This window comes from Paramisgurnus dabryanus, chromosome 3 (genome assembly GCF_030506205.2).
Source record: "Paramisgurnus dabryanus chromosome 3, PD_genome_1.1, whole genome shotgun sequence".
Classification (NCBI taxonomy): domain Eukaryota; kingdom Metazoa; phylum Chordata; class Actinopteri; order Cypriniformes; family Cobitidae; genus Paramisgurnus; species Paramisgurnus dabryanus.
In genome coordinates, this window is record NC_133339.1 from 38,649,776 (window position 1) to 38,670,141 (window position 20,366).

The following is a 20,366-nucleotide window of genomic DNA, read 5'->3' on the forward strand; positions in this document are numbered from 1 at the left end:
TCTTTTGTATTCCAAATTTAATGTAACCAGGTCATGCGGCTTTGCTTACGACATTGCAACCTGTTCGTCAATGATTAGGGGTTATTTTAACAATTCTGTTTCCTGCCGCTAGTGATGCAGAAAAAACATACTTCACCTTTCAGCACATAGACAATTTTAGCATGCGATGAGTCCACATGAATCAGCAGCTGAGCTCAGAAAGGCTAAAAGCGCAAACGAGGCGTGCCGGTGACTCAGAGCCGATGGAATATAGAACAGTTAGCATGTGCAGAAGTGACACGACCACGGACAGTCACGTGGCTCCCACAGCACCATAGCAGCCTGGAGAATGAGTTGCTTTAATGCGAAGAGGGGACATCCCTACGGCCTCACAACAACTCCATCAGTCACTCGGCCTCACGGACCACACCTCCATTCTGCAGCTCATTTCACACGATCATTGCCTCATCTCAAGGCGGTGGGATGCAATTCTCTTCCTGACCGAGAACAAGTTGCTTTTGATATTAGATTTCGAGTCTCTCTTTGGATACGTTCACACTTATTAGACAGAATAAATCTGAGAGTAGCATCTATATGCCTCAAAATTATAACGGAAGTCCTCACTCAAGGGTAGATTAAAGTAGATTGTCTTTACCCACAGTATGCTAATTTCCCCTTGATTTTTCCTTCAGGTAAAGTGAGGCAAGGCTTTAAAGTGATTGCTTCGAAAATGAGAGCCGTGGGATGTGTTTTGGATAATGGTGGTCAGAAAGAGTTTTTCCTCTTTTGCAGCTAAATTTTTAGGCCTTACACCCAGGCTTTCTTACAAAAATAGACCAGCCTAACCCTGTGTGACTATGTTTGGGTGTATAGTACTGAAATAAATGTCAAGATGAATGATCTCATCCAACAACCTACTAGTCAATTTGAGACCTATTTGCACTTTTAGCAAGTTGCCTGTAAGCTTGCATATTGGCTGTTTATAGGTACAATTAAAAGGTATATAGTGTAACAGTGTCTCAGACGATAACGTGTTTGTCCTGTGGTGGCTTTCGTAGCTTCTCTATGCGTTCCGAAAGGGAGGGATGAGCTGTGGACTGAGCCGTTGGTTGCAATTCACAGTCTCACCACTAGATGCCTCTAAAAATCAACACACTGGTTCTTTAAATGTTAACGACTACCTTACTAAGTAAGTTACAGTAGGAGTTTGAGGCAAAATATGTCATTAATAATCAATGTTTTTACCATACTGAAATGTTACTATTTATATTTTTAACAGAAGTGTTTAAGTTGCCTATTGTCCAATGTACTTTATGCCAAAATCAGACTGCATGATTTTCAAAGTATTCGAGTCACAGATCTTTTCACCCTACATGACTATATGGGTTAGTGTTCAGTCGCTGCTGTTTTCAAACTGCACGATGGTTCGGTGACAGGGGGTTTCACACTGCATGACTTTACCATAGGAAGAATTGCCGACAACTTTGTCCCGGTCTACAAACTAAGTCTCAAAACCAAATTCAAACGAGAAGTGACAGAAGGAAACAACGCAAGGTCACGTGTGCAAGACCGGAATTCTCACGTGAGACTGGGATCATAACTCCTCCCCGAACTTCCAGCTGCCCTCTCATTGGCTGTAGGTCATCAGCAATATTATTTTCAGTCGGAAGACATTTCACACGCCATGATTTTGAATGATCTAGCATGCCAGATATCTCACAGGTCTTGGCGACTCATCTGCGATCTCTCAGATCACTTATTTGATAATTTACTCTGTGTGATTGTCAATCGCGTCCACGAGCACCGATTTGCCTGTGATTTCAGGCTTTTGTCTGCAATTTCTCAAAACCTGTTGGCGAGTCAAAATCAGGGCTAAAATCTTGTGGTTTGAACTCGGCATTGGGTTGTTTCTATAAAATATCACAGCAAAACAATCAGACGGTGATGCCTCTCATGATGTTGTTTAAATTTCCTTTTAACAAGATTGTGTATTTAACCCTTAATCAGTGTTCAAAAAGGATAAAGTTTTTGGTGTTTGGAGTCTGACTTTTAAAGAGCAAGTAAGGAAATATAAAACATTTTATATGGACAACTACATATATTTTTTTTATTTTTTACTTCTCAACTATACATTTTTGCTGTGTTTTTGTGTAAATTCTGAAGTTTCTTAGCGGCTAGCATACTGCTCCCAATAAGTGATTTGAACAACTCTGACCGAACTCTCTGCTCCTCACAGGGGGGTTCTGGGGTGCTGCAAGCAAATCACTTTGCCCAAGTAGCAGTGCTTCGTCTTCTGAGAATATAGTTCCCAGTATGTATACTGTTAAAAGATGGCTATGTCTCATATCACCTTGTTATTTGTATACATTGTGACTATACAAATCAACTACACATAAATAGGAAAATGTTTGCGTTATTTTGTCACTTATTGGGAGCAGTATGCTAGCTGGAGCCATTCACTTTGAGTCTTTGTGCTAAGCTAAGCTAGCAGGGGCTGCGTCTGAGCTTCTCCTCACAACTAAATTTATGATATATTTTGTGAATATATATTTAAACATTCTGAAATACATAAAAAAATCTGTATTTTGTTTGTATATGAGATGGAAAGTTTGTTCCACTTTTTATTTCTGCTCCAGGACCAGATCTTGGTTTATATGTAGAAATGTATAATGGATTTACTTTTTTTTAACAAACATAATAATAAAAAAGTATTATATATATATAATACTTTTTTATTATTTTTTAAATAATATATATATATATATATATATAATATATATATATATATATATATATATATATATATATATATATATATATATATATATATATATATATATATATATATATATATATATATATATATATATAATGGATTTACAAAATATATATTTGTAATGGATTTACTTTTTATTAACAAACAAAATAATAAAAAAAGTATATACGTTTTTTTTTGTGCATGTTTATATATATTGTGAGGAAAAGTCACAGAGTTTCATGCCCCTGAGATAAAGGTTACTTTTAAAAAATAAAGGAAAAGTCCAGTTGGGTCCCCTGAGACTTCAAACTCTGATTAAAGGTTAAGATGGCATGTCTGTGAACTTACAAAAACTTACTATGCACTTTAAGATCAATTTGTTCTGTTCCATTGCAGACGTCCATGTCTTATGTGAGCTTCCCTCTAAAGCAGTGTTTCCCAATCCTGGTCATCTAAAGCACCCCTCCCAAAAAGTTTTAGATGTCTCCTTATTTAACACATCTGATTTAACTCTTCAGCTTGTTATAGAGACATGTTTCCCATTTTAGAAGGAGGCTGATAAGTCAGCTGTTGTAAATAAGGAGACATCTAAAACTTTTAAGGAGTTGGCTTGAGAACCAGGATTGGGAAGCACTGCTCTAAAGAAACGCATCCTCGTATCATGGTCGAGTTAACCTGTTAAAGCCTTATTATAGAGGAATTTAGACCGTCATTCAGACAACACACCAACTAGTCAATTTTAAAACGGTGCAGTTTTGCACATCTCAAAAGCGTACACCCCTGTGGCGTGACCATTGGGTGTCCATTAACACATGACTGAATAAATAAGCAAACTTCAATACGAGAATTGTTGGATTTGCCTACAGAGAGCTTCAAACGGCTCTGCAGGAAAGCTGCTTTCACCGTGGAGAGACGTAGAGTAAATCCATAAAGCTTCTACCCTGTGGGTGAGGAATAGTAACAGTCTTTGAAAGTGAGAGGGAACGTGTTAGAGTAAGCTGTGATAGACAGTTTCTGAAGACGCCTCTTCTAGACAGATGGACTTTGGCGTAGGCATCCACACCGACCTAACAACCCCTACAGCGCCTCCTCTCTCATCCAGATGGAGTGTCGTCCCCGGCCATAAGCTGTGCAGAGTGAAGCTTTTATTGAGGGGCAGATGCTCAGACGCCACACAGCCGAGACCCCGGGCAATCTCTCAACGTCGTTAATGATCCAGAAAATTGTACAGAAATCACATCCCACATACTCACAGGTTACAACTTTGGGTAAAAAAACACCAACATAGGCCAGGGTAAATTTGTGTTGGTCTGTGCTAAGCTTTGTTTTTTGCTAACAAATATGGTGGGTACCAGTATGGTGGCTTTATGTTGAACCACATAGGTCAAGAAGCCATTTAGAGAGACTGGCACCAATGCCAGACATCAGCATTCAAAACATACTATACCTGTAAGATTGTGCTGTTCAATGTTAAAATGATTTACACACTGGCAGAATAGTGAGGTTAAATCCCAGCCAGCATACTTAACATCCTTTAACCAATGTTCTTAGCTCTAGATTCTTCTCATCCATCATTTTTAATCAATTTTTTACTTTGACAGTGGCTTACAGTACTTGACTGTGCCAGTAACTGGGCCTTTCTCCCACAAGACATTTTATAATTCAGTTACGGACAGAGACAAAGTGCACAGTTCCCACAAAAAGGTACGGTGGATTTGATTTAAAAAAGTCTGAGGGGGTGTGAAAGAGAAATCGAGTCTCCGCTGAAGAAGAGCGAGTTGCGTAATAGGCTATGATAATCTCTGCATGTCTCAGTAACATCAATCAGACTACCTCACAATCCTGCCTTACTCCTGACCTGAGCATCATTCTTAAGGCATTTAACTCAAGCTAAGGATATCCTCGCAGGAGCAATGAATCTCGCCGGCTAAAACTTCCTCATCTGTCATCTCCCACTGAGAATCACTCACTCACAGCAGCCATCAATTCCTTTATAACCGACCCTTGCAGCCAGACATCCATTCAATTTGCTTGCCTTTCATCCTGAAAATTCCTCTAAAAGCCTGTCAGAGGATTTTACCGTACTGCTCTTTAACACTAAGTCTTCATACAGTAGTTCATTCACAAGAGCACACACAGCAAAACAAACAGACTGATGGAATGAGAATGAAAGTGAAGGGTTACGCACGCTGACGATCCTTTCCGAGGTTCCTGCACGGGAGATTGTAGTTCCGTTGAGCCCCACCAGTGAGGGCAACGTCTGGGACATCCAGTTAGTGACCATGGCCATGGTGCTGAGCACCGCGCCAATCTTTAGGAGCGGAACGCTCATGTCGTCCCCCGGCCAACCGCCTGGCCCAAGTGCCCCCCCAACTCCCTGGCGCTGGTGTCCAGATGCGGACACAAACCTAATGCACCCTCCTCTGATGCGACCTCCTCCTCCCTCTACCTCCAGCTAACGGACGAGCGACCACACCTGCACGCTGCGAGTCTCAAAACCGGCTCACATGCACCAGCTGCTCTTATCCAACGGCATCACAGCGATGCACGACACACGCGCTTTTCTTCAGCCTGGGATCAACTGCCAATGCTCGCCCTCCCTTCCTCTCCCGCTCTCTCTCCTCTCGCTCTTTCAAGATGCAGCCCTGCGCATTGGCTCCCTCTCTTTATTTTTTCGCTCTTCCTCCTCCCCGCCCCTGCCTCTCTCCAGTCTTGTTCCACATCCATTCCTCCGTTTTCCTCCCTCGTGCCACTTCTCAGAAAATGCGCACCCCCAGATCTTTATGGAAGAATCAGCTGTTTGAAGCTGTTGCTGTTTGAAGGGTTTGTCTTCCTGCGTGCTAAATTAAGTTCTTTCTCCGTGTGGGTATCGCTTGCATATGCGTGAGGAAGAGGAGCAGTATTTAATGACGAAGAGGAAGCTGGACTCGACTCATCAATCACATGTGACACTTCCTTGATCAAAACATAATGGGAATTTTGCATGCAGACAGGCACAGTGCTGGTGTTCAGCCCTAACCAGAGCTGACTGCAGTCCATCAGCAGCCCAGCCGTGCAGACTACTCTCTCTCTCTCTATTACCCATCATCCTCACCAGCCTGAAGCGACATAAGTCACATAATTAAACAGATGAATCAAGTGGAAGCCGTTCCACCTCTGTGTCCTTTAATTCTCGTTTTTTTTTTTTTGTTTGTTTCATCATGATTTCCCGTTGTCTCTTCACTGGTTATTTTGCCCATAACAGGTGTCTTCTGTCAGTGTTTTGACATGTTGAAAGTGATTTGAGATTTGCATGGTCATATCCACTAAAACACTTGATGAAATGTGACATCTGTCTGAAACCCTTCGGGGTCTCACATCTCCTGATGTGCCTGTGTTGATTCAGCACAACACTGCCACCATGTGTTTGTATGTGAGTACTGCAACTACTATTAAATTGTCTATTTTAAAAAATTGTTTAAATACTTTCTTCTATTTTAGCTTAATATATGAAACATGTAAGATAAAGTTTCTAAAAAAGTATAAACACAACGGATATGTGGATCAGTCAATGTTGCTGTATTTTGCTTAAGCCAGGGAGATTGATGGTATCTGGAAAAATCAATGACAGTTCCCAGCAGGCTTAGACCCCCTACATGGTACTCAACCTGTTTGCTAGTCGCTGTTTTCGAGCCAATCACCTGAGCCACTGTGCTGCGTGACTAATTACTCTGGAGCCACAAGAAATTTATGTTATAACAATGGTGATTAGCTGACGACAAAGCCAGTAAACAGGAAAAAACATCCATCCATTCCCTAAATGCACTTGTGCTCTGTAGGTTCACAAGGGGCTGAATCCTTAGTAGTATACAGTATGAGTAAGTTTCATAGTTAAAAGCTTTCCAAATTACTCACATAAGAAACATATTTTGTATGGAAATAATCAAAATTATAAATATATGTAATCGTTGGCATGTACAGTTTTATAAAACAACACAGATTCAACCAATGGTTTGAGGTGGGACATGCTTGTGGGGGAATTTCGATTCAGTAAAATTGCACTGTAAAAAAGTCTGTAGAAATTATAGTATTACTGGCAGCTGTTTGTCAGTAACTTACAGTATTGTAGATTTAAATGTATGTTATCTACTGGCAACAGTTTGTTCAAAGTTAAATGTTCATTAAACATTAACAAATATTTACCTTTACAGACTTAAGCTATAAAATAACAGCCTCATGCAAAACATTCTGGGAACCAACATCTGAGGAAAACATACTGAAAAGATTGATGAAGATTTCTGGTTTGCAGGTTGTTTTGCATGAGGCTGTTATTTTATAGATTTATTCTGTAAAGACAAATATTGTAAATGCTTCATGTTCATTTAACTTTAAACAAACCAGTAAATAAAATACATTTTAATCTACAGTAAGTTACTGGGAAACGGATGCATAACTACACTGTAAAAAAAATCCATAGAAATTACAATGTTTTTGCAGCTGGGTTGCCGGTAATTGACCGTAGATTTAAATTTATGCTACTTACTGGCAAGAGTTTGTTCAAAGTTAAATACATTTTAAATATTAACAAGTCTTTATCTTTACAGAATAAAACTATACAATAACAGCCTCATGCAAAGCATTCTGGGAACCAGAAATCATCATCAACCTTTTTCTGTTTTTTGCTTCAGATTTTGTTTCCCAGAATGTTGTGCTTGATGCTGTTTTTTTTGGTTTACTCTGTAAAGACAAAGACTTGTAAATGTTTAATGTTCATTTAACTTTGAACAAAATGTTGCCAGAAAAAAACATAACTTTTAATCTACGGTAAGTTACCGGCAACCCAGCTGCACTGTAAAAAAAATCTGTAGAAATTACAATGTTATTGCAGCTGGGTTGCCGGTAATTTACCGTAGATTTAAATTTATGTTATTTACTGGCAAGAGTTTGTTCGAAGTTAAATAATTTTTAAATATTAACAAGTCTTTATCTGTATAAAACTATACAATAACAGCCTCATGCAAAGCATTCTGGGAACCAGAAATCATCATCAACCTTTTTCTGTTTTTTGCTTCAGATTTTGTTTCCCAGAATGTTGTGCTTGATGCTGTTTTTTAGTTTTACTCTGTAAAGACAAAGACTTGGAAATGTTTAATGTTCATTTAACTTTGAACAAAATGTTGCCAGTAAATAACATAAATTTAAATCTACGGTAAATTACCGACAACCCAGCTGCAATTTCTACGGATTTTTTTACAGTGTGCAATTTCTACGGAATTTTTTTACAGTGTACAGCAATTTTATTACAGTGTAATACTGTAAGTCCAAATCTGGTATATGAAATTTGTCTGACGGCTAATTGTCTACGAAATTGTGCCGATTATGACAATTAATTGTCTGTTTTAGGTCTTTGACGATTATGTCAATTAATTGTCTGTTTTATTGCTTTGACATTTATTCTCATACATTTTTTCGTTTGTTCATAAAATAATTTTCACACATTGTTGTGATTGTTTAAATCAAATCTTTTGCAAGGTTTACCTGGCAGTATATATTAATACAAATATTTAAAAGTAATTATTTAATGAATATATCTCAAAAACTGAAAATTCTTCATAAGAAATAACCATAATAAATCGTCTGAAAAACAATTGAAAATAAAAATGCATTAAAAATAAACTGACAATACCAAAACAGGCCTTAAATAGTAGCCAATCCTACTAAGGTATTAGTAATGTCTGTAGTGGCTGTAAAAAAATCAATTCTTTAAGAATAGCATCCTTCACTTTCCTAAATTTGGAAATGTGTTTTACCTGGCAGCTTATACTTCTTATCAAAGTTTTGCAGCATTGGGTGTTTTTTTAGAGAGATGTGCAATTATTGCGGTGACTGTGAGGTCAAACAATTGCGATGAGACGATTATTTAATCATTGTGACAGCCCTACCCTAATCCATAAATGCAAGTAAATCCACAATAAATGGAAATCGTAGGCTAATCTTGACCCAGGAAAAAATAAAGTATACTAAAAACATACCTAAATACCAGCATTTGTACTACGTTGTTATTTTTGTGCTAAATAATACAAATATACAATTTAAATTATAGTTCTACTTCAATACTACATTAGTGTTTATATACATATACACTTATATTACTACACTTAAGTTTATCTTTTTTGTACAAAATTAGTGCATGAGAATAGTACATTTACTAATTAAAGTGTATTTTAGTGCACATTTTCACCCAGGAATCAAAACTTGGTCCTTATCTGGTGAAATCAGTTTGACAGCTTCAGACAAAACATCAATTATAGTGATAGTTCACCCAAAAATGAAAATTCGGTCATTATTTTCTCATCCTCATGTTGTTGTAAATCTCTATGAGTTTTTTTTCCTCTGAAGATATTTTGATAAATGATGATAAGCACACAGCTGACTATAACCACTGATTTCAGTATTAGGAAAACAAATATTATGAAAGTATTGTGATAAATAATGAAGAAGAGATTTTGATCAATGATGTTAAGCACTTAGTTAATGGTACCCATTGAATTCCATAGTATTTGTTTTTCCTGCTATGGAAGTCATTGGTTACAATCAGCTGTGTGCTTATCATCATTTATCAAAATGTCTTCTTTTGTGTTCATAAAGTAACTCATACAGGTTTAGAACAACACAAGGATGTGAAAATGTTTGGGTGAACTATCCCTTTAACCAGCTCCATTTCTGAATGCAACACCTTAATTCGCAATCAATCAATTTGCAATGAATAAACAAGCCGCACCCTCTTTGTCTTACTCTATATTTAATTTCACTCAGAAATTTGTCACAATAATGAAGTCAAACTTGGACAGCACTACAATGAAAACACTGCAATGGTTTGTCAGTGGACAAATTAGAGCTTGAGTTCATAATTTATTTCCTTTTATGATGCCATGCGACAGCTTAGTGTGAGAAACAGATTGAAATGTATTTTTTATACCCTATACAAAATATATAAATATAATATAAAATGTGGCACGATAAGACACATCACATTTTGTTTTTGCAACATCAAATCATACAAACATGTTATAAAACTTAATATAGCACAACCATACAGAGAGAAAGCATAACGCTGATTCATTTTATACGATCCTAAACTGAATGTTGTGTGTTCGCTTTAAAAGCCGAGTGAGCCATTTTCATCCAATTAAGTGATATAACCACACGAGGTTACATTAGCGCCGTACGGGTGATAAACAAATTTTGAAAACAAGACAGACGACACTTCATCTGTGGCACTTTTGAATGAGACATAAATAGGATCTCCAAATACTGTCAAATGTAATCAGCACTTGCTGTATGCTCCACCGCCACAATAGCCCTGCATTTGATAGACTCATTAAACGTTTCAGACTGTGAATTGATTTTGGATTTAGGGAACAAACAACCTTCACATCCTCCTAATCATTTAAGTAAACACAAAAAAGTCCTTCTCAATATTGAATACGTTGTACATGATCGTTTGTGGTAATGAGATCTTGCATTATAAAGCAGCTTGTGGTAATTCATATAGGTGACCACTAGAGGCTGCTGCTGTCCAACAAATAGCCTCTTAAGGTAACGCTTGGTCTACTGCAGAAATGATCTGCTGTTGTGAATTATTAGTCAGAATAAGCTAAATAAATAACTGACAAATCAGAATAATAACCTAAAGCTTGAGATTACAGTGAACATTGAGATATAGTATAGAGACGACGTCTTTGGTGCTGCAGTCGAATTGTACATGAAGGCGCGTCGTCACTGGTGAATTTTATCTCCTCTTGCCCTGCGGGCCTCTCATTCTGCTATTTCTGTCCAAGACCTTCACGTCTTCATTAATGATCTTACTCATATTCTCGCACGCTAACACTGTCACGCACATACACGCTTCAAACAACACACTGCGTGTATGCGTGGCACACATATACACACGTTCCTCTGCAAAGGTAATCTGTGCTTAACGTACTCAACATTGTAATGTTTGCCTTCAGGGCTTATGGTATTAAAGGGCATTTTTAATCAGCTCACACTGTTTAAATTAACTTCACAGTGCAATGCATTTGATCGCCTGCAGATGGCAGTAAAGACCTAAAACCTTTCCAAGGACGTTCATCGACTACTCAAGAACCTGTACCATACATATGCATGCTTTACGTGTCTTTAAACATGCAAGATATCCAAAGGAACAGTCGCTTGTGTTTTGCGTTTTCCAACATCTGCTTAAACACACAGCGTTCACAATTCAGTCCGTTTGTAAACTGTGTACACAAAGCATTGTCTTCTAAACCAACATGCCCAGATAAAACCTGGTTTTATAGCATCACAGAACATCATTTCACATTAACTACCAAAGCTCATATAAATGCCGGTCAGGTTTATACCCCAGCTGCTGCATACAGATAAGTTTGGATAAAAAGCGCTTTGTGCTTGTGGGATTTTAACAGCACAGCCCCCCGAGAGCCTGTGCCACACAGCGACCACCCTGCATGCAACACGAAACGGCCATCTTCGTTTCTCACCGCCAACACTTAACTCCTGTCCAAGACCCTCTAAATAATGCAGCCCGCCACTGCCAGCAACGAATCCGACTGCGTTACATCACCTCGAGCACATCAACTCCCTTTATGTGTTATGTGGGGAAATATTAGAGCTGGGATGCTGGCCGCGGTTACGCATTAGCCATGTCTACTACAAACCAACAGTGACAGTGCTCCACGAGGGATGACTGATGCCATTAGCTGCTTTGACCTGTCTACCTGTTTTATGCCAATGTTACCATTCCTGTGATAAATATGTCTAAACTGACAGCATTATTCAACTGCTGCTTACCAGGGGACAGGCTGTTACTGTAGGCTATATATGAATAAGCATTTGGTTCAAGGTTTGGAGAGTTTTTGATCCTGTGAGGTTTCTTTTTGTGAGTGATGCTTGTAAGTACAAGCTAAAAAGTTAAAGGCTTAGCTTACACACAAACGAAAATCCTCTTATTTACTCATGCGGATCAAAAAAGTTACATCGCTGAACTACAAAATTATTTTAGCGACCACATCTGTCAAGCTCCAGAAATGACTAAACTGACTCATGAGCTCATGAACACGTCTTGTATCCCAACGTGATTTCTTTATGTTTACGTAAAGTGCGGTTGTACCAAATGTACATATACTTACGTTTTCATACACATTGAAACGTATAATATCAGTATATTGACAGGTCAAAAAGATTCATTATTCACAAATAACAGCTTTACAGACGTACAGATTTGTACGTGTTCATTTTTATAAATATTAAAATTGTGGGCATTGGTGCCCACCAAGCACAAGACATCATTTGGACGTTGTTTTTCAGGCTAAATCAAGTAATTTAGCCGAAAAATACAACGTGTAAATGATGTCTTGTGCTTGGTGTTTGTTTCTTATTCATATTTTGTTAAATATTCATTATTTATTTGAGACAGTTCACTTATTTACGTAATGAAATGTTCAGGACTTTCAGAGAAATACATAATATTAAACAAGACTACACTTTAAAACCTTAAAATGAATAACATTTCTGTAATCATTTAACCATTTTGTAATCTTTAGACACATAAAAGGTATTTTCTCCTGTACAGTCTTCTCCTATGCAACAATAATTACAACAAAACACAAAGTAAATTCATAAAAGATTCATTTTATTAATTTGCTGTAATTCACATCAGCGACCAAAAACGTCCAATCTTGCGATCTTTATTAATTCAAATATTGCGCCTCAAGAAGCTTTACGACACATTGCTTTATGACAGTGATATCAAACGGACATTGGCTCTTGCGTGCTACGTCACATACTGTACTTACGACATTGCCGTCTTTCAGTCAATGTACTTTTGAAATTTTAAATGCGCGTCATCTAATAACTTTAAAACCTCTCTGTACTTCATATACTCCAAAAAGGACCGCAACTGCAGCACATGCTACTTTTGGTACTGCTTTTGAAATTTTGCCATAAATAAATTATTGTACTTACACTTATCAAGAAAACAAGAAAACAAAAACCCACGATGAGGCAAACAAAAACTGGAGACAGGCTAAACAAAGGACTTAATAAAAACTATACTTGACTACAAATAACTTAAAACAGAAAACTAGACTTTGACTTGACTAAATATTCTTACAGGTACTCCCCGTAAAAAGACAAAATGAACCATTGAAGAACACCAAACACAAGTGCTGCTTCCGAAACCGCCTACTTCCATACTATATAGTATGCGAAAAGCAGTAGGCGAGGCGAGTATGTCCGAATACATGGTATTCGAAAAACAGTATGTGAAAAGTATCCGGATTACCTACTAGTTCCGGTTAGATTTTGCAGTGTGCATACGATGGATACTTCACTATCCCATGATGCCCCGGGAGAGGAGTTATCGAACGAAGAAGACGACGCGTAACGACTGTATTCGTGCTGGAATGACACAACATGATGGAGTGATGTAGCAACGTGGCGGATGTAGTACGTCTGACTCTCATTCATACTACCAGGATTCATACTACACAGTACCTACTGTTTTAACGGCAAGTAAGTAGGTACTTCATCTCATTCAGTACCTACTTTACAGTATGCGGTTTAGGACGCAGCCAAGGACTTTAAATAGGGAAAACTAATGAGGGGAACAAGTGAAAGTAATAACAAGCAAGGGAGCCAAAAATACTAGATATCAATACAAAACCAGATTCGGGCAGGATCCTGACAATATTGTACAAAATGTTTCCCACACATTCCTGTGTATTATATTGCATAATATAAAAAGAATACATTATATTTCACTTTTTTATATAAAAAGGGTTTAGGTTTAGGGTAAAGTTTGGGTTGGGTGGTAAAATTATCAATAAAACGAAGTTTTACGTATTAATACTATGTATTAAAGGAAGACACCACCATTTTTCACTATTGTACTATGTTCTTACCTCAACTTAGATGAATTAATACATACCTGTATTTGTGCAATGCATGTACTTAGTCTTTGTACAGTGCGTCGTGAATGTGTTAGCATTTAGCCTAGCCCCATTCATTCCTTAGGATCCAAACAGAAGCTACCAAACACTTCCATGTTTTCCCTAAAGACTGTTACATGAGTAGTTACACGAGTAAGTATGGTGGCACAAAATAAAACGTGCCGATTTTCTAAGCGGAGTAAAAATGAGAACTATATTATATGGTGGAAAAGCACTTAGTTTGCAGTGCTAAGTAACATCATCACTCCTGACTACTTCCCCTCTCGTTCAAATTCCATCAATATTACTGCGCCTGAGGTTGAAGTGCTGCAGTGCTCTCGATTTTTTAAATCGCCACGTTTTATTTTGTGCCACCATACTTACTCGTGTAACTACTCATGTAACAGTCTTTAAATAGGGAAAATATGGAAGTGTTTTTGGTGGCTTCTAAATTCATCCCTGTTTGGATCCTAAGGAATGAATGGGGCTAGGCTAAATGCTAACACATTCACGACGCACTGTACAAAGACTAAGTGCATGCATTGCACAAATACAGGTATGTATTCATTCGTCTAAGTTGAGGTAAGAACAAAGTTGAGGTAAGAACATAGTACAATATTGAAAAATGGTGGTGTTTTCCTTTAACAGTTAGACCAGGTTGGGTATCCACATAGAAAGTCAAACTGTACGCAATGCATCGTAAGATACATATTTTAGTCAAGGTCATTCTGAGTATACAGGAAAATAGAAAATTCAAATGCTGTATGGTATACATACTGCGTACTGCATCAATGGTGTAAGCTGCATTATGGTGCCGTATAAGATTTCAGTATCGTTTTTGTCCTTTTGTCAGTGCAACTTATTTTCAACATCTCAACAAGCACAGAGCATTTCTAGTAGAAGACAGCATTACAGCGTTTTCCTCTCCTCACATCCTCTGCCAATACGGCTCAATGCTGCTTTTGTGCATGGATACAGAGCAGCCGCAGCTATAGCTCTGCTCTGTTCTGTTTGTGACCGGTCCTGCTGTATGTCACGATGAGTCAGTAGACATGGAGAAAATGAGATCTCCAAATCCCTTACTGTCTCTCTAGGTGAGAATAAGACAGCCATGCCTCCCCCCATTGAGTTAATGATGCCGTCCACATTCATCTCACAACCGATTACAATGATCACCGTTCGCATTCTCCGCGCCTCAATGACCCAATTACACCCACAGCCACGGAGATTAATTCTGCGAATAACATTCAGCGCGAACACCGACTCGACGCGCTGACCCTTCCCACTGATCTGAGCTAATCATACATGCGTTCCGTGGTGGGAAATGGAAATTAAATCGTCTGCGTTCTTGTAATTTGACTAATTACAGAGCGAAAATTGGGTATCTTAAGGATGAGTGAGAGGTCTGTTAATTGAGGTTACCCCAAACGACCACGCGTGCTGTCTGAATGCCCATCCACTCGCTTATGGGATCGGCCTTGATGCAGTCTGAGATTAAACGGCTTTACATTTCAAAGAGTGACAGCTCATTTGTGTTTGAGCTGTTTTTTTCACCTGTAAATGTTTGAGAATGATTATTTATGTATGTTGAGGTTCTGCAGGCTGTGTGGTGCTCATGGAAACGGCTGGATTGTAAGACATGGACTGGTCACTTTTGTGATCTGATTTAATTGTACAAATAAAAAGTTTATTCAGAGACCATGGTAAACCTGGAAATAAACAATTTCTCTGAACTTTGAAACATGGGTAACACTTTAGGCGCAGGGTGCAATGCATCTGTTTTTTGCTAGGTTTAACCCGACGCAGTTATCATTTTCACGTTCAGTGCTACGTTATTAAAGAGCACTTATTGTCAGATTCACGTTTTACATTTCTTTGGTGTGTAAATGTGTATTAGTACATGTTAAGGATATGCAAAAGGTACAAACCTCAAAGTAAACGATGACGCGAGTTATCATTTCCAACGTCAATCTCTTTTCTTGGACTACAACAAACACATGGATTGTGGGCAACAGTTTACTTCCTGGGCTTGGTGATGTAGTAAAGACCTACATTAGCATAAAAACTTCCGCTTTAGACTCTGAATCTTTCAAACATGGTAAGGAGCATTACATTTTTTGCTGACGTCAGAGGTATTCAGGCCAATCACAACGTACAGATTAGCTGGCCAATCAGGGACACGGTGCTTTCAACTCTGTGCATTTCAGAAAGAGAGTGAAACTGGAGCTACAAAAATGTACGGTATGTGGAAAATAATGTGTTTTTAACCAAAAACCACGCAAACACATTGTATTATACCAAATACACAAAATAATGTTGTTTTTAGCAATGAAATAGGTGCTCTTTTAAATATGAAATTCATTTGCACCCATTTGTGCGCCCATGGGCGTGCTGGTCTAAAAACAAGGTATGCTTAGGCGCATTGCTATTTTGAATTGCTATTGCTAATTTAGTAATGCACCTATAAACGGGACGACAACGCATGTACACTTTGCTTAAAATACACACATAGCAGCACACAACAAACAAACATTTTTAAATATGAAAAAATAAAGGATTAAAAAGCTGAATTTTTTGCTTTAACTCTTTCACCACCATTGACGAGATATCTCGTCAATTAAGAGAAAACGCTTCCCCGCCAATGACGAGATTTTCCGTCTTTCCGCAATACCGCTATTATCCACCAGGTGGCCCTTCCGCAACTTTTTAAACCCGGAAGTATTGCCCTATGGCAAGCAGCTGCATGTCCGTGTTTGTTTTAAAGATCGCTCTGAATGGAATCTCTATAAAAAGTCCGTCACAAAAATGGAATTATCTCTGCTTTTTGCTCAAAATGTGGTGTTTTTGCAGAAACCTACCCATATTCAAAAGCTGATTACAAAAGAACCACTGAAGGTAGGATGAAACGGTTTTTTTGTTTGAAAGCAGAGGGTCTGTTCTTTCATTTGGTATATTGTATGTTTATATATTTAAAGAAAAATCATGAAAACGCTGGCGCTGGCTGGCAACTTTTTTTTAAAACGCTGGCGGTGAAAGAGTTAAAAAGTGCAAATATTGCATGTATTTTTTAATGTTTTTAAATGCTACCCCACGGATTTATTGTATATGATGACTTTGTACCTTTGGATATGGTGAGATGAGAACCATTTTTAAGTAAGATTTTTCACAAGATTCACGGCGCTGTCCCAGTGCTGAAACATTTTATTTCCATATTTGTATATTATTCTTATAAAAAGCTTTTTGAGATTACAGTGATCATGCGTCATACTTTTTTACTAAATATTCCATGACTTAAATAACGACTTTTAAAGAGAACCAATGGTTTAATTACACAAATCGGCATGTGCGCCAGCACAACTGGCATTTAAAGGGGATGAGAGATGAGATTCTCATTGATTTATTGCATGTTACGCCAAAACACACCCATTACTCATAACGAGAATATAGGAACAACCACTTTTAGATGGTGTGCCAGGCGCACAAACCATTTTTCCTGTCAATACACTTGCAAAAGTGGATTCGGACATGCCCTTAGTGCACTTGCGTCATGCGCTTTAGACCATATGCTTAGATCATTAACTCTTTCCCTGCAATTGATGAGAAATTCCGGCTTTCCACAATACCTCTATTATCCACCAGGTATAGCAACTTATACAACCCGGAAGTAGCGCCTTAAAGAGAAAGAACTCCGTGTATGTTTTAAAGATCGCTCTGCATCTGATCTTTATCAAAAGTCCTTCACAAAAATTGAATTATTGCGGCTTTTTGCTCAAAATTGGGTGTTTTTGAAGAAACCATATTTGAGAGGTGATAAAAGAGAACTAATGAAGGTAAGATGAAACAATTTTTTGTTTTTTGTTTTTAAGCAGAGAGTCAATTCTTTCATTTGATATGTTGTTTGTTTATATATTTAAAGAAGAACATTTTCTGGAAGGCATTAAACTTTGTAAACATTATGAAAAATGCTGGCGTTGGCTGGCAAATTTTTTAAAAACGCTGGCGGTGAAAGAGTTAAAATAGGGCACTAGATTTCAATAGTCCACTAACTATAAGCAACTTTTTGTCAACTGCCAGTCATTACAGCATTAATTTGAAGGTCCCCCAATTGACAATCTATTGACTACTAAAACAATTGAAACTACATGTTAACTTATTCTACCAAACCCAACCCATAACAGTCTACTAATACTCTAATGAGAGTTAGGTGTTTTTACTGCTGTTGTCTGAACTCAAGTACGATTGTTCCTGGCGCCCCCCACAGCGTTGGTCATGTTTCACACTAGGGTTGGGTGATGTCTACTAAATCGGGATCAGACGATGTCTACAGTGAAACATCACGATGGACGATGACATCTGGAAGACATCAAATTTAATGTTAAACATTAAATTTAATGTTTTAATCCTCTGACACCTGCTCTGCATCACTCCTTAGTGGTCAGCTGGTGCAGAGCATGCCTAAATCGAAATTGCTGATGACATGAAGAATAAAAATATATATTGAAAATTGAGATTATTAGGCTTTTAATGATATTATTGTTTCTATGGGCAAATAAAAATTGGGAATTAAGAGTACTTATTTAGGAATTAAGTCACTATACTTATTCCCCATTTTTAATTTGCGCATAAAAATGAAAATATGAATATCAAGTCGTTATTTTTATTTTATTTTTTTCATTTTGGTTTTAAAAAAAAATAATCACATAAATTGTTTTACGTTTTTGCGATTTGTGAATTGTTAATAGAAAATACATTTTTGCCGTGTATCATTCGGGGCTCCAAACAGCAAATGCGAGAATCCTGGAGCAGGTGCAAGCCATCAAGCAGGACAAAAGCCACCGCCCACTTCTGCAGTGTACATTGCAGGTCATATGTGTTCTGGAAAGTGGTTAACAGATTAAAATTCTCTCTGGAGGAAACAACGTTATTGAACAGATTGCCAAACTCACAGCCGACCTGAAGTGCTTCAACTTGGAGCAATAGGGCCATACGCGCAAGTCCAAATCATTAAACTGCTTTGAATATAATTTGTATTGTGATCAGGAACTTCATTATCTTACTGAAGTTGTTTTACCTAAAAAAAAAATACTGTGCAGAAATTGAACGCATGCATTGCACTGGGTAATGTAGTGTAATTAATTAAGATGTTTTTGCGGGCGGGTAGAATCATGATGTTGGCTGAACATCATGATGTCTGTCAGTCGATGGACATGGACGATAACATTGTCTATTGCCCAACTCTATTTTACACTTAATTATATTGAACCCCATCCTCAGTGCGCACACACAAAAGAATGGGAAAAAAACTGTGCGCTTCAACCATGTTTTATGTTTTTTAATTACTATGCACAGCAGAGCAAGCGACAGCAATGGTGCTTATAGTTAGCAGAATGTCTAAAGTTGACTATAAAATAAAGTGTGACCGAAAAATGTAAAAAAAAGAAAGAAAAAAGCTTTTTACTTCTGTTCTTGTTGTTTGTTTTAAAAATGCTGCATGCTAAATGCAAAATAATGCATTATGCAAAACAAAAGCACCTCTAGCAGTGACCTCAGGCTCTATATAAAAATGCTGAACAACATTACTAAGCCAACCTTTGATTTGTTTTGTCAACCTACCCTATATACACTGTATCTTGTAAATGTTTACATTCAAGCTCATGCAGCTTTGATAAAGTAACTAAGATTATAACAATTTGTTGACACCAACTAGAAAATATACTGTATTCCCTGATCTCCTACAACCACACATATTGATGTAAAGTCCAAGGATATTAAACCAAGGATAAAGCACTAAAAATCAATTACCAATAGAGTATATAACACATGATGCGTGTAACTAGAGAAGATTCTGAATAAGTGTTATAACCCAGTGAGGCTTTTAGGTCAATGTACTGTATCTGCTATTTCCATTTATCTGATTCAGCCACAAACAAGTGCAGCAATAACAAAAGATTGTTGCTAATGGAACACACAGGGTTGTTATCAGCAAATATTTCCCCAAAAAAGTTCATGGGAATCACAAACAATCTTTTGATAAATCTTTTGTATTTTAATATAAACAAACCAAAACACTGCAATAAAGCTTCCACGGCCAATGGATTGTACAGTAGCTTCTCAAACCAAGGATCAGGACTTATTCAGCTCAAATTGAGCGGACCCTAAGGGCCTTCGCAACAGATTTTACTTTTGCAAGCATTGTCCTGTGCTAGTAGAGGATGGCACAGATGTCAGAAATAATTAAACTACAACGATCGTTGTTTAGAATAAGGGCTTTTTCTATTAAACTTCAGCAATTAGATGCAAAAACAACCAATTATACATTTCTGTACATCCCCACTCTATTTAAGCATACAGCCGATGCCAGCCAAGACAAGTTGACTAGTCGTCCAGAAAATAAGTTGACTAGTTGAACGGGTCATTGTTTGTCCTGTGTAAATGATTCATCATATGACGTGCAGCATCTGTTTGGTTTTTGCTTTGATGGAGAGTGTGTGGGATGTCACTACGCATGAGATGAGACAGGCTTGAGAAATGAATACATGCAAACCTCAACTGCGGCTTGTTTTTCATAAATGGTGTAAAAACGTAAAACAGTTTATCCCACTCCATTAGTTTCCATCTGTGTCTAGCTGACAGTTGATTTGTTTTAGATGCTTTACATAAAT

At 37.7% G+C, this 20,366-nt stretch overlaps 1 protein-coding gene across 2 annotated transcripts in view; it reads right to left on the minus strand.

Moving 5' to 3' along the window:
- The window catches only part of olfm2a (olfactomedin 2a), a 124,460-nt gene that overhangs the window by 62,223 nt on the left and 41,871 nt on the right, over positions 1 to 20,366 (minus strand). The window contains exon 1 of one of the 2 annotated variants that reach the window (XM_065248719.2): positions 4,926 to 5,356. The exons of the other annotated variant lie outside the window; for it this stretch is intronic. Coding sequence (XP_065104791.2) covers positions 4,926 to 5,069 — 144 coding nt within the window. The 5' untranslated portion in view covers positions 5,070 to 5,356. Of the gene's footprint in view, positions 1 to 4,925; positions 5,357 to 20,366 lie in introns of those variants that run through there. 2 annotated transcript variants of the gene reach the window in all.